This window comes from Atractosteus spatula, chromosome 5, assembly GCF_055471065.1.
Source record: "Atractosteus spatula isolate fAtrSpa1 chromosome 5, fAtrSpa1.hap1, whole genome shotgun sequence".
NCBI lineage: Eukaryota > Metazoa > Chordata > Actinopteri > Semionotiformes > Lepisosteidae > Atractosteus > Atractosteus spatula.
The window spans coordinates 41,428,461-41,444,426 of record NC_142710.1 but is presented as its reverse complement, the minus strand read 5'-3'; the positions used below and the strand labels follow the sequence as shown (position 1 = coordinate 41,444,426).

The 15,966-nt window shown below is 41.5% G+C and overlaps 1 protein-coding gene across 5 annotated transcripts in view; it reads right to left on the bottom strand.

Moving 5' to 3' along the window:
* The window catches only part of lcor (ligand dependent nuclear receptor corepressor), a 92,154-nt gene that overhangs the window by 26,275 nt on the left and 49,913 nt on the right, over positions 1-15,966 (bottom strand). For 2 of the 5 annotated variants that reach the window (XM_088915378.1, XM_088915376.1), the window contains exons 4-6: positions 15,395-15,527; positions 13,696-14,013; positions 8,547-8,643 (exon numbers count right to left, since the gene is read on the bottom strand). In XM_088915378.1, coding sequence (XP_088771504.1) covers positions 8,547-8,643; positions 13,696-13,960 — 362 coding nt within the window. In that variant the 5' untranslated portion in view covers positions 13,961-14,013; positions 15,395-15,527. Of the gene's footprint in view, positions 1-742; positions 5,094-8,546; positions 8,644-13,695; positions 14,014-15,394; positions 15,528-15,966 lie in introns of those variants that run through there. The other 3 variants (XM_088915379.1, XM_088915380.1, XM_088915377.1) reach the window with 3 other exon arrangements.

Here is a 15,966-nt window from a genome sequence, read left to right as displayed (position 1 = left end):
CATTACATACAGTCACAAATAGCCAACCCCTTGTCTACAACTACAGGGCCCGCTTCTGATTTCAGATTTATATAGAGCTCAGTGCCCCTTTAACACAAGTACTGGGAAAAACCTACAGTTAAATATTTCAAAGAACTGCCTGCTTAGGCACATTTGGTTTTTACTTCAGTACGGCAAACTAGTTGCAGAAACATCAAAAGAAAGTGGTGTAACCACCACAGAATTGTACTGAGCTCTAACATTATAAATAGGGAAAAAAGGCTAAGAGAGACACAAATAACTAATTGCTGCACAGAATGTTTTATATACCATAGTGAATGATGGTTCGTTCTTGCAACATTTTCTGAAAAAAAAGTAGGAAGCACATACTGGTCAGTTAGATTTTCAAGCAAAACATCCTCAGAACAAAAAAAAAAAGGAAGCTAAATTTCCCAGAGCAGAGTCTATCCCTTCATCAGAAGCTTGTGAACGGGGATACAGAAACGAGGCACGGAAAAGGAATATTTTCCGAGACTGAGGTATTTACGTGGTAAAAAGCTAGGTTTTTTGTTGTTTTTGTTTAAAATACAGGTAGTCAAGTCTGCTTTCTCTAACTGACAAATATTGCTTCTCTACTATCCTGAGATATTTTGAAGGCTACAAAACCACATAGCCAAGAGTTTTAATTTCAGAAAAGAGCATCTTAACATGCTGTGCAACACAAGCAAAGTGTACTTTGTTTTATGCTTTACCTGCCACTTTTTTTTTTGCTTATTTTGGAAGTGTGAAAGATATTCATCATTACATTCATTTTAACACAGATTCTCAGGAACTGTGCTAAGAGCAGGTTTATGGTCCTGCTTTCTGAGGTTTGACTGGAGATAGCGAGGAAAGAGGAGGCGATTTTGTGGACAGGGGGAGCTGTTACCCCATAGGCAAAACTACAACAAAAACAAAGTGTTGTATAGAATAGAACTGCACATAGTTGCTAAATTGCAGCCGTGCCAAAATGCCTAATTTGGACTTTGGTAAGCAAGGCAATGAAAGCCAGCTTTCTCATGTTCGCGGGAAAGTGACAGGGAAATTGTTTCTATCCTGTAAGTGCTCTAACTAACGCAGCACTAGCACACCACATTCAATAAGTGCCTTCAGTCCGTGGAAGGTAAGACTTGGAGTAACATTGTGGCTCTCACAATATGAATACAGCGTATGCATACACATACACAACCACGTGTAAATATTAGGATAAGACAACAGGACAATTGCAAACGTTTCTAGCATGGTTTCTAAAGGAGCAAGGGGATGTTCCGGTTCAAGGTCGCTTGGCCCAAACTCATTTTCCTGTGGAACAATCTTCTGTTTTAAAAGCCCATTTTAAGTGTTGAAACCCTACACATATATAAAATCATTCCCTTAAGTGCTTTGTTAAAGTGAAAAATAAAGATTATCTTAAAACAGGTCTAGATCTACAGAAGGATTTCATTTCAGAAAATGAAAAACGCTGAAAAAACGCTTTTATGATGAAAAAAATATAAATCCAATTATACACTTTAAATGCTGTGCGTTACTAAAGTGTTTTAGGCATTTTATGCAACTTCTCACCTAGCAGGTGATCTGAACAGGCCTGTAAATGGGATACTGAATTACTTCAAGTAACTAGGTTACTGCAGTATTCCCTTCAGCCTTGCCCCTTTCCAGTGACTCTCAGAATAACGAAGCCATGTGGTTACTGACCAGTTATCAAGTCCATATATTTAATACAAACTGTGTTAAATATAACACTTATCTTGTGTTCAAACTGGGGAAATAACTTTGTGGTAAAGTCAAATGTACAGAACACATACACTGTGTTTAAGCGCAATAACATTTTAACTGGCTTTGCTCTACAAAAACAATGTCACTGGCCTAAGCACAAAATTGTGTTGTGCCCTGCATGAACACCAAACTATTATATTCGGTGTCCGTGACACTCATTACTCAAAAGCTTTCAAAAGATTTAAAATAGCTGTACATTTAATCCCTGTCACTGTCAGACAAACACACTGCACGCATTGTGAAAGAATGTGCACCTGTTTTTGGATAGGGTCACACACAAACACAGCATTGTGTCGGTGCCTTCCACTGGGTACAAAACAAAATTGTAAATATTCGGAGTGTGTATTTATGCATTTATGTGCATGGACGCGATACAGAATTAAAAAACCTTGATACTGAATACCTATTTTAAAAACTTATCACAAACAAGATAAAATTCTTGAATCCATGCCCTGGTAGTAGAAAGGCTGTGTTTGAGGGTAGATTCAAAGTATATACCTGAAGACTGATCGACTGCATTATGATTGTGTTTGTCACTTCAGACTGGGTGAGCACCAGGCAGTTGGAGGAAGGGTGTTTCAAAAACAAAACTAAGTACTAAAGCAGCATTAAAGCACTGATTCATTAAACTGCTTTTACCTGCTTTTTTTTCTTCAAAAAAAACAAGCAGGATTTTAGGGCCTTTGTCATTTATTGTAGGATGCCCCCAAGTCTTTCCACTGGGGAAGTCGCTACATCTGCCTATTTCATAGGCTTACAGGGGCTCTGTTTAAGCTACGCCTGATAGAAACTCCCATCTCTGCTAGCGTTTGCTGAAGAGGTAATTCAAGGAAAGTCTGGGTCTGAGCTGCAGCTTTCACAACTTATTCAGACACTAAAGCTTTTGTGTTTTGACCCCCCCCTCCCCCCTGCAGCCACCACCACCACACATTTTCTTTTTAAAAAGTGCTATTTTCAGAAATTCATGGACACACTTACGCCCTCTCCCCCATCCCTGGACCCCTCAATTTTCTCATCGTTGTACTTTAAGCCACTGGACGAGCTAGACTCTCCTTTTCTTTTCCTGGAAAATCTTTACACACCTTTACTGTCCTTCACCTGCCTGCAGAAAGAGTCTTATGTTTAAAAATATAGAATATATAGACTTCTCTCTCAGTTACCCTGAGCTCAAAAGGAAATTATCTTAACATGAAGATAGAAATAACTATAATAAAAGCCTAAGATGAAATCGACATTTTTTTCCCTTACTGGAGCATTTTCAGCAAAATCCGTCAACAAGTAACTTACGATTTTACTGGAAAGGCCGGGGGAAAATCACGGATTTAAAAACCAATCCCTGGATGTGGGTTTCACTAAAACGACGGCTTTTCTGCAATTCAGGTGACTAATATCCCTAAATAAAAGGGAAATCCTGAAACAGCAAAGAGACTCAATAGGAAAAGAAAGAAAAGTGACTCCTGCAGCCCTTAAGTGCAGAGCGCTGAGACAGCAGCGGAGAGGCGATCAGGCTGGCCAGGTGCTCACTAGGCCGCCGAGCCTGACAGCACAAGACCAGAGCATGTAGTGCAAAACAAAAAGCAAACCCCAAAAATAAAAAGAGAGAACAGAAGTCTTTGAAAAACACAGAAGTACATCCCTGAATGAATTTCTATATACCAAGTGTGTACACTTCATTAATAAAGACTTTAAAAAAAAAAGTGATGTTGAATTCACAAAGGAAAGAGCCTAACAGAAATCCTTAAGGAACCCAACTTGCTTGTGTGGGTTTTGCGCAAAATCCTGGGTCTCTGGTGACAATACTAGGAACTGGTCCATGAAAATTCAGAATTTGCGAAATGTACAGGTTCATAAAAGTCCACCGAAATTAACTTAGTGTTTTTTTCACAAATTTTGTTTTGCTAAAAAGGGGGGTGTGGAGGGCTTTACTGTGTGTTTCCCGTAGAAGGCATTCATCCCTAGTGGTCCACCCATTACAACACCTCACCCCATGCCCAAGCCCACAGACTTGCCAAGTCCTCTCTGTATATTGGGTTCAGACACTTGGGAGAAAAGGGGGGAAGGGGGAGGGAGGGGGTTAACTAATCTTGCTTCGCTAAAACTTTAGGTGTCACTTAACGCGTGGCTTCAATGCATCTGTTTGCAAACTGAGGAACCAAAATGCTTGTACAGTGCTGGAAGTAAAACACTGTAAAATTAGCATATCTGACTTTTTTTTCCAGTTTTCTCCGTTATTTCCTGCGTTTGTGCTCACCCAGATACTGCAAAGTAAATTGGCACTACTGAAGCCCCACCAACTTTTACTTTACTCATCTTTCACATCGCTTGTCCCCTGTGACCCTTCGCCCCTGGGAGAAGGGTCAGACTCAGCCACCACCTCTTGCCCTTCCATCCTCATCAGTTTCATTTTTTTCTTTGGAGGGTTTTTCAGAGTTCCTAGCCTCTCTTTGACTTTATACTCCAGTGTGCTGTGGGGGATCCCATAGATGTTCTGCGCCTTTGACACGCTCATCTTCCCGCTCATCACGACTGAGATCGCCTCCTCCAGAATCTCGCTGTTGTACTGCCGGTAGCGCCCCCGTTTCTTTCGAGGCTGTTTGGAGTTCGGGTCCCCCTCTGGGTCAGAGGTCGGGTACTGCTGTCCAGAGGTTGACTGTTCTACATCAGACCCCCAGAAATCCTGTCCCCCATCCAGGGCTCCCCCTACACCCCCTCTCCGATTCTGCTTGGGAAGGATGGCCCGCAGCTTCTTGCTGAGGGCGTTTTCCGAGTGAGGGCCCACCACCAGGGATCCGTAACCATAGAGGTCGGAAGCATGCGCCTCCCAGGAGAGATCCATGCCTCGGACCTGAGGGATCTTCAGATCCACTGGAGCCGAGTGTCCGTGGTCCCTTTTCCCATCGTGTAGCTTCGCCTGGCTCGGATTCTTTGAAAATGCGCCAGAGTTCTCCAGGAGAAAGGGCAGGTCCTTCAGGTCGTTAAGTGCACTGTTTGCCTTGAACTTCAGGTGGTTGTCAAAATGCGGCTTGCTCCAGGAACTTTCTCGAGAGAGAACGGCGTGCTGCCCGTGGCTCAGCAGCCCCACCGACTCAAGGCTGGACAGGGAGACAGCGGTCGGATGCAAATGCTGCTTCCGGCTGAGCAGATCCTCTTTGATCTGAAGGGAGTGAGCTAGCGGAGGCTTAAGAGGGGTGGAGTGGCCGTAATTCTCCCTCATCCCGTCCTGCAAGCTTCTTGAAGGCAGCCCATCTGCATCCCGGCAATGTCCGTCTCGATAGTTGTGGTCAGCTCTCCCTGGGCGCCTAATTGAATGGAAGGAAATTGGTGTAAGCAGAGCTTGCACAGCTTTAGGGAAGGATGGGTTGGGGAAGGTAGGGTGTGGCCACTCCTTTATTAGAAGACCTTGCTTGGGTAACATCACTTTTTTTTGGGGGGGTGGGGAGGGGGAGTTTACGTGTGCTTAGAAAAAAAAGTCTCAAGATTTTTTTAAAAGTTTATTTTTGCGTTTTTTTTGTTTCGTTTTACAAATAAGTGCTTGCCAAAATGAACAAAACAATCCAAAAGGGAAAAAAAAAGCTTCAGGGCAAAGAAATTAAGTAAAAGGAAAGAAAGAAAATAACTTTGTACATAAGAAAGAAAGCAAATTATTTAACCCGTCTGCCAGTCTCGGGAGGGGGGGAAGGGGGGATGTTTCTCGTTGCAGAAAAGCAAAGCCTTGCATGAAATTTCTGAAAATAGCACCAGAATTGTGAATTACAGAATCATTAGTATCCAGTATAGCACAGCGCTTTGCTAGTGTGACGTTACCACTAAACAAGTACAGCAATAAAAGAGTAAGCCAAGTGATACAGGATGTTACACTTACAGTTACAACTTGCTTACGTATGCAAACATACACACATACACTCATTCTGAATGGCTCATTTCAGGGAATAATTTACCTGCTGCAGAGTAGCAAGCTGCAAGGCAAACATGGAACCACGACAGGTGTGCACAAACTTTTCATACCCGCTAACTCCATAGGGCAGCCTCAACAACTATTTCACGTCTACGTCAGCACAAATGGAAAGGTAGTTTAGGTGTGCAAGGCCTAACGAGCAAAAGAAACATCTAAAAAATGTTTGGATTTGCGTGGCGGGCTAAAATGTTTTTCTGGATTGTGATAAGGTGAAACGTTTCCCTTAAAAAAATGAAAGATTAACGGAAAAAACATCCCCAATACCATGGAAGCCAAACTGCAATGGAGTGTCATGGGGACATGAGTAAACTCTAGGTGTAGTGTTGTAGAGCAGACAGATTAGTGCGACTGTTATCAGTATGAGCCAACATAACCACATGATTGCGCATATTGTACAAACAGGCTAATAAAAAAAGATGACAGCTGGTAAGGTTGTGCTCTCTTATCCTTATGTTGCAATTCACACCTGACGCACCACAAGATCTGCAACATTAGAAGCATGTTGCAGAAACGAGCAGGTCACCTGCATTGCTTACAGTTTAGCGAGTGTGCTCAAACATATGCTGAAAATAATTATTCGATTATGTTTCTATTCAGCATAAAATTGCTATTACATCAGGTAGCCTTTCAACAATGAAAACCACCATGTCAACTAAGATCAGAGTAAGACATCCTTAAACACCACAGGCAGTTTTGATTATTCATTCTAGGAAACATTACAGCTGAACTGATAAAGCACTCCCGAACGTCACTGAGTAAACTGTACATCACTGTACTAAACAAGGGTTTGGCATAGGCTGTCAAAATGCAACAAGTTAACCTAATCTAAAATATCAGACCTGGCTACAACAAACTTGTGAGCCATCACAATATTTGTGGGCAGACCTCAAACTTCACAGGAAACAATTTTTGGTAAAAATGCTGGATTATTTAAAATTAAGAAAATGCATGAACCCATATGATGAAGTGTCAAACACAGCAGTAAATTATTCCCTGCTATATAAATGTTGTGTGCATTACATTTCTATAAAAAGATGTGTTCCCACAATTCTTTCTAAGATCTTTGGTACCTGTCTACCTCTTCAAACTTACCTTTAAGGTTTAAGCCTTTTTAAAGCCAAGAGTTTGGAGCAACCAATTTCACTTACCTCTCGGCAATTACACTGCAGCTGGAAGCCAACTGCATCTCAGCTGCCTGGCCTAACATACTCAACATTTTACCTATTTCAAGGGAATCTGCCATTAAAATAAACATGCACACTCAAAGACGTTCTCAAGCAAATATTTGAGTGAACAGATGGAGGTCCTTATTTATAGCTTGTGCAGCAGAGATCTTGTGTACATTCGCAAACATATCTTGAGATTGCTCTTTTAAATTCGTTTTTTTTGCCTCAGTCCCGTCTAAAATGTTCATTTCATTTATTTTTCATTTATATTGCTAAATAATGGAGAACGTGAGACTGCCAATTTTAAAAGAAACACATGTAGCAAACATATTAATGCTTATCCATGCACAAGAATGGGCCCACGCCTCCAGAAGCAGACCTGACTAATTGGCATTAAGACATGCCAAAAATCACAACAGCACACAGACAAATTGTATGACATCTGAAATGTATCAGTTTACAAACAAATATCATGAAGGCAAGGAGTTTAAAAGCTTTTATGAAAATTCAGTTCTGAAGAATTCAGTGCAGGCCTGATCTTAATCAAGAAAACAGGCAATAAAAAGAAACTAGATCACTGCGAAGTCTAGAACTGAACAGCACCTTAGTCAGTCATAATTGTGTGTGCATTATGGTTATCCAAGAATGAAATCATAGCAGGAGGACTGGGCAACACTACCCAATACACAAAATCAAAAGCCTATATTTTACAGCACTTAAATGAAGGTGCAACTGCTTTCTTGGAAAGCAATTCAAAGCGAGGCAAAACCAAATGCATGTCTAAAAGGTACATCTCTGTCCAGTTTTTTAACCATTTTACGATTATGATGCAAGAAACAAAACATTGGGAATATTGTCATGAACAAAAAAGAAAAGAAAATTCAGGCTATTTAAAAGCCCATTTTATACAACCCTTTGTCCATTCATACCAATGAATAAATGACTTCCTCGCCAGATGAAAATATAACAGTATGAAGATGGCAATCAGGTAAGTGTTCGAGCTTACCTTCCAGGACCTACCAGTCCTTTCAGCTCAGAAAGCTATTAACCAGCTGGGTATTTAGGAACATGGACCAATAAAAATGTTTAATGCTGTACATCCACTAGTGCATGCCTTTTGCTCACCTTCTTTGAGATGAGCAGCAAAAAGACTGTACTATCAACACTCCAACATTGTGCAAAAGAAGTAACTTGCTGAAAAGGCTGGACTATTTAAGTAACAGCAAAGCAATTTGTGTTTAATTTCCGACGTACTTTAAAGTGACTGACTGGATTAAAATCACAAGACATCCTCGGCTTCTTTTAAAGCCTTGCCATTAAAAACTCAGAATAACTTTAATTAGCATAACAGAAAACTAGAAAGTAAGGGGAAATGGTTCAGTGGTAGCAGGCTGGTAATTTGCATGCTTGACAATAATGAAGATGAGATTAATAAGTGTGTATGAGCGCGGGTTGGGGGGGGGGGGGGGAGGACTGAAGAAGTCTCTTCTCTTAGACTACCCGAATTCTATCCAAACCGACCGCCGGCACGACAGATGGTTTGAGGGTGAAAATAGCCGTGTCCCTGTTGTGCGTGCGCCTTCTCCAGTTCTACAATGAAGGGGGGAGTGGTAGGAAAGACTTCTCCTTACCCTTTCCCCAGGGGGGCTGTTGAGCAGCCAGGAGAGCTGTTGAGGGATGCACTACTTCCACCAGGGCTTTTTTTAGTTGACAGATCAAGGACTCCATCTGTAGAAATAGGACACGTTATAAGAAAACGTTAGTTTAGAAACTGTAGGAGCATTAGAACGAGCACCAACTGTTTTCTGACTGATTAGCCGGTCCAGTTCTCCCCCAGAGTGCACGGCTTCCTGTATCGGGTGCTGCTCATGCCCAGGTTACCACAGCCTGCTCTTATTTGAGGATGTGTCCACAGGTTCCCTAGAATCCAAGTCAACTACCAGGTTTATCTGTTAAGTGCCAGAGTGGGGGTACAGGCTGTAAGCAGAGCTGCTAAGAATTTCAGAATAACAAAAACTGGAGACGGAGCATTCAAACAATGTGGGTTTAATATGGTCTAAAATCTCTAGCCTTCCGAGGTCACAATTTATCCAATCCCGAGCGGATTGTTCTCTTTCTACTTGGTGTTATAACACAACACTAAAACCTCTTGTTTGAGGCAGCAGGTCCAACACATGGCAGAACTCAGTAAAAGTAAAAAACGTTGTGGAATTCTCAGTTTTGTATAAGCCCAAGTTTAGGTACAAATCAGCTTCCACAGAGGAACAACTGCACAGACCCCTCAGAGATACCTAGCGGTACAGGCGTACTGGTGCAAGCATATATGCTGTCAAGTGACAAGGAGATAAAAAGATGTAAAAAAATTACCTTGGCTATGTTTATAACAGAAAGAAAATACAAGCAATGTTCAGTGTAGGAGAAGAAATACCAAAAAGGCAGAAAGAAACCTCTTTCAAATCTAGAGGACCTGTGGATTCTCATGTAAAAATTCATACTGAAGGGTGTGATAAAACTAGAATATATAATCAAGGAGAGGCGGAGGGCTGTTTTCAGCTGTTTTCTTTGTAAAGGGCCGACACAACCCTAACCCCAGCCGCACTCGGGGAGTTCTGTGCTGTACATTGAGGAGCTTTGGTCACCAGCGCAAACACGCAGCTCCTCTGCTCTGATGTGACTACCTCCACCAGTTCAGCCACGGGTTCATAACTTATGCCAGTGCATAAACTACAGCAGAGAAATGTTGATTTACACTGGTCTTACTAACCCAGTTGTGCAGACCAGCGAGTACACTGTCCTTTAACAAACCAAATGTAGAAACTGTATGCAAACCACATTGTAATATAAAATCTTTAGCACTACATTCATGTTAAATAAGACCTAATCAGTTGTTAAAATGGGGCATTCTAATCATAAAATCTGAATTCTGTACATCTCAAACACTACCTGGGAAATGGTGTTCATACATGGCATTATCTCTGTTGAACTGCCAACTGTTTGTGAAGATACACAAACGCAGAGTGGAATTTAAGAATACTATGTTTAGTGCTTTATTATAATGGCGTGTAACTAGATGCTACACAAAGACACAAATACCTTATTTCACAAAATTCTCCATTCATTTAATTTTGACAGCTGTGAAGCCAAGTGCAGCCTGCATGAAAAAGCACAGGTTTGACGGCCATAAAAGCAGCCATTTAGAGAGACTGCAAGTGGTCCGGTAAGACTGTAGAGGTTCGTGCTTGTCAAGGAAACTTCTTTGTGGTTAAACACAAAAGCAAATACACTTGCATGTGGTTACAGGTCCTCTGTAACTTTCTGATCTGAAAGCCGCTGGAAGCTGTGGCAGCTCAGTAATGCTTATAAGGGCTCTACAACTGTTTGCTTCCCTTTGTAGCCAAAGTGTCTGAAGGAGACTTTCCCCAGCCAAGTGTTTTGTGGACCAGGGATGTCTTGTTTTGCTTAGTGAGACAGTTGAATCTACAAAAGCATTCAGCATCTATACATGGACAAAGAGCACCTGGTCACAATGAATCCCTATCACTGGTCACTGAAACATCCCATTAATGTGGAAAAGGTTTGGAGTCCCTGTAGATTTATAACAAAACTTCACCTACATAAACGCATACTAAATTAAAAAAAAACATACTTTGTTTGAAATTTTAAAGAGCAGTGAAAACCACAATTTTCAATCCCATTTAGAGAAAGTGGCACATTGCCGTATTCCATCTTGATCCGTTCATGTATATTAAGCGAGTATAGAGCATTACAACGGAGACAGAAAGCAGGAGCTGACCTACAGGTGCCTGCTCAGGCAACGATGCCATTGATAGCTTTTTTTAATTATCAAATCAATATTTATTTATAATTAGAATGGCACCCCTCAAATTAATAACATGATTTTTCTGTTATCACTGCACAGAAAATAGAAATGATAAAGACTAAATGGTATCATCTGAAATAACATTGCCTGAAAAGAGTTCAATAATCTACATGCATACTTTAAAGACAAAAAAGAAAATGTGCAGGTGCCACATCCTAATTAAGTTAAAATCAGTTTTACAATAACCTTTTATACAGATACTGTGAAGTTTTAGTGAAGCTATTTTCAGAAATATAAAATAAGACATCTTATCAATATTGATGTTTGAAGAAAAAACAGGGGTACTAGGAAGAAACAGACATGAACATGGGGAGAACACACCACCTCCACACAGATAGCACCCCGGGAACTGAACCCAGGGCCCCAGCTAACGGCTGCACCACCATCCCGTCTGATTACACTAATCCACAAATTCTACTTTGTATACAAAATCTTGACATGGCAACTTACCTTGGAAAACTAAACAGGTTTGGTCATGTGTAAATGAATGTAAAGAACTGCCATTTCAAGAGTCTCTTGCTAATGTCAGAGGCCTTTGCAGCTGCTGCTGTTCCAAATTCTGTTGAAACAGCATGGTGACACTTGGCACTCAGCAAATATAACCCTAATCAACTCCAAGTCTAGTCAACTCCAGCAAAGAGCCAAGATAGACTGGCCTGCCAGGATGCCTGATCTCTTTACAGCTGAACATGTCCAAGACACTGGATTTTAAAGGCACCTTTCAATAAGAATCTAATTAAGAGCTGCAAATCAGCAGAAGATCTGACATATATGCTTAATTAGTTCAAGCACTATGACCAGTAATAAAACTGGAAATTTTACGAACAAAACCATCTTAATGAGGTCTGGAATACAGTCTTGGAAAGTCATCTGTAAACTATATTAAAGAAATTTGTAAAGTCTGTAAATCATGCTAATGACAGTGAAGCAGAGAAAGAACATATTGTACACAGAGCAGCTGATCTTGAGAAGGCACTACATGTGCTTAACGTAGGAGCAACAGGAAAGAACCTTTTTCTGTAATTGCCATCATTAATACATCCAGACAGAGGTGAGGCGGATTTCAAATCATCTTGCTCTGTTAATTTAACTTTGGCTTGAAATAGATCAATTGAGAATAAATTCCAGTCTATGCCAGCTGGCTCGAGTGCCTTTGACCAATTCAAAAACACTTTCAAGTAATTTATTGAGTAGCACAAATATAACATGGACCTGCGCTAGTATCTTTAACAGACTAAGAACTAAATCAGGCACAGAGCTACTGTTAATGCAAGCAGGGGGTTGTCTCCTTTAGTTGTTTTGTCTGAAGAGAAAAGCTCTACTCACATTTTTCATCAGTATAGCTCACTGCCCTGCTGGCACATTGTACAGGCAGCAAAAACAATAGGACCACTTTTTCCAATTGCTTTTCTCCATGTTCAAAGCAAGACAAGCAGCTGATATCTTAAGGAACTGATATCGATACCTTCAAGCAAAAGTACTGATGCACTATGGGGTAGCTCAATCCATCCATAAAAAACAGGTATTCCAAATTCTTCACCAAAAATAAGGATCTCAATCAAATTGGCCCTACAGCCATTATTCCATTCCTATTTCAGGAAAGAAGAAAAACTCCTTAAATGCGGCAACAAATGGCAGGAGATAACGGCAAACAAGCTCCCAGATACTCGACAGGAGCAATGTTCTCAGCACCCATTCCAGGAAAGGGTGCAAGTCCCTCAAAAACTATTTCAGACTCCAAACTGTCATCCCAGTCAAGGCTTTAATAATGACGGGCCACCAGCCTTGGAAGTATTTTAGCAGTCACCAAGTGACACAAACGGTCACAGGCGCTTCGGTATGATGAGTACACACAACCATCAGCAGCTGAAGGAATCGAGTCATAGGTAATAGGAACTTTTGATTAAGATGTAGCCAAATATGATGCACATCCTACAAGTAGGCTGCGTCGAAGGACCAGAAATTTCCCATGACTATTACAGGAAAAAGACTTGTGACGACCATTTTGCAGGGCTCAACCTAATAAAGAGCGCATAGGACTTATAGGGGAGCAATATCAATCTGATGAAACGGTGTAGGCAGGCCAGGAGGAGGCACACGAAGACTGGGGAGTTCAGCTGTTTCATGACAACTCCCAAGCTGCTCAAGTCGCCATTTATGGCAGCTGCACAAAATCACTGCATCTCCTGCATCACTTAATATTCTCCCTGCATTATTATTTTTTCCACGAGAGATGTCTTAAGATCGGTCTTTGATTTCTCGGATATTCCCATTAGGGCACATAGATCCAAAAGTAAAATCCAAGCCTACCCGACTGGCTCTGCGCGGTTTCGTCAACCTCCAGTCTGCTGTGCATCTGGGCCCAAACAACCCTGTTTGCACAACTAAATATAACTAAAGCTTGTTCCTATGTTCGCAGAAGTGTTTCCTACACTTTGCAAATGCCACACCTAGAGACTTCAGCACTTCACTCCCATAGCTGTGTATTGTTCCTGAATAAAAGGAACATTGGCGTCTGTTTTCATCTGTGAAGTGAACAGGAACATTTGCAACACAGCGATGAGACAAAAACAACTGTTTTACTAAACTGCTGAAGCGACGCGATCCATTTAATGATACTTTAATAGTTCCAACACTGGCAGCAACAGATGTTTTAACAATCTAGGCAGAGCAAATTCCTGCTACAACTGTTGTCATGGAGCAAACACTGGGGGGGGGGGGAGGGATAAAGCATTTATCAGTGTTCTAAAGTTTTTAGATTTACAAAATCACTACCCAGGTCGTATGGCATAACGTGTGCATATATGGCGCTTTCACACACAAATCTCGATGGTGAGTCACGTCAGAGAACCAGTGCACAGATGGGCAAGAATGGAGATGTACAGCATGGTCACTGGTACCTTGATCACTGGGCTCCAGCTCAGACTTCCTGACGGTGAGGTCCAGTGGGGAGTCCTGGTCAGCCATGAGAAGCTTGCTGAGAACGGGGTTCTGTGCAGAGGCAGCAGCAGCAGCAGCAGCAGCAGGAGGAGGAGGAGGAGGAGGAGCGAGCGCGGGTGCTTTCGGCAGGCTTTGGTCCTTAGTGCCGTTGGGCTGGATGGGGTCCTGAGAAGAACTGGTTTTTGAGGTATATTCAGCAGCGAACTGGCGGATCATTCGCTGCATTATCTCGCGAGCCACTAGAGGAATGTGGGGGTCTGAGACCCGAGGGATATCTGCTGCAGAGACAACAAAAAAAAAATCCAACTGGATTTTACTGCGCACGAAAACAGAAGGGCAACAAACTGACAAAGAAAATGGCCGAAGTGATTGGCCAAGATCTCATATTGTGCCTATTATAATATCACTCAATACCTTACTACTATCTGAAAATAGATACAATTCTGAGAAATGCTGTCCAATAACTACGGAGGTCCAAACACTAAGTGTTTTTTTCTTTCAAGAAATATCACAAATATCTTTCTTTTAGCTACTGCCAGCTGCTAAGCGTATCCCTGGAAACACTGGTGTGATAGCAGAGGGCACACAGTTAAATAATCGCTGAATATTTAGATTTATAAATTAAATGAATGGGAGTTAGCATAGGGTCAAGTTTCAACCAATACGCAGAGAAAAATCAGGTTTAAAGTGCTAGAGGGTACCGCAGTGCTTTTCATATAATATGGAAAATAATTTCAAAATATATTCAGCTGGAAAATGAAAAGCTACATTGTAAACTGTAATCCTTCAAATACTGAAGGTGATGGAAATCCTTCAAAAGTAATTTAAATCCAAAGCACGTTTTTGTAGCACAGTTGCCGATATTAACTGCACATATGGAGCACAGGGAAAACTATCCTTCATGCTGTCTGATCTTCTGAAGAAGAGAGAGGACTTCTGTACCTAAATCCTTCCAGATCAAACAACCTAAAAGGCAAATCGCCCTACTAATGAAAGATCAAAATAATAATACACATCCATCCTTTCTCTAAGCACTTTATCAATTACTGGGGTGCAGCAAAGCTAAAGCTATTCCAGGAAGCTGTGGGCAAAAGGCAGGATAGACCCGGGATGGGACACCAGCCCATCGGTGTGCACAGACACACACGGGGCCAATTTGCCCAGAAGTTAATCTTCCAGGAAGTCTTTGGACTGAGGGAGAAAACACGGAGTATCTGGAGGAAACCCACACAAACATGGGGAGAATATTTATATATAGCGCTCCAGGGCCTTGGCAATGCTAACCACTGTGTCACAAGGCAGCCCAATTATGCCTATTTAGAACAAGGATTCCTGGCTTTCTAATGGGTGGAACTGGGATTGACTGGAGCTGGTCGTGGGTGTCCTGGAATCTATGTCTGTCACTAATGACCACAATGTTGCAGACAGCGCTGCCTCTACTACCCCAAACAGATTTAAGATATAAAAGCATTACGTTGGGCATAGCTTAAGGAGTAAAGGCTTATGTCCAAACGCAGACAGAGCTCTACAATCCAGATGACTTCGGTTTGAGCCCATTGGCATTGCTATCATCACAAGCGTCCTGGGCAGGTCACTGACATAAATCTGGGTATATAATAGAGAATGATAGTCGTTTCGATATTCATTTTGCTTCCTTACCTTTTCTGTAAAAGACAGCATTAAGGAATTCTTCCGCTTGCCGCTCGAGCCTGTTTATTTTGGACTGTTCCTGGTTGCACAGGGCTCTCTCCCCAGCTTCCAAGACTTGGTCATTTAAGCCAACTAAATGTTCCTGTTAAAAAAAATAAATAAGCGTTAGGAGTACTGTCCTAAATGAAAGACGTCCGACTCTACAATTTTCATACAATTATTCGAATTGCCGACAGTACCCCATTCCTGACAGGCAAATGCACAGCTACTTCCATTGAAATGTATAAGCATAAAAGGCGAATAGTGATAAAACTGCATTTACAAAAAGTACATATATTTTATCAGCTCTATTAACGCACAAAGTTCTAGGACCTATAAGGGGATGTTCCGGCCACTCAACGTTACTCAAATCTTCTCCATTGGTAAATGTAATTCTACCACACCTGCCAAGCATGTTAAAAATAAGTAAGATCATATAAAGGGAATCAAAGTTTTTTAGAACATACTCAACTTTTTCAAATCCTTTTCTGGGATTACCCCAGGCAATAAATGTCAATTTAGTATTTGTAGACGTAGGCAGA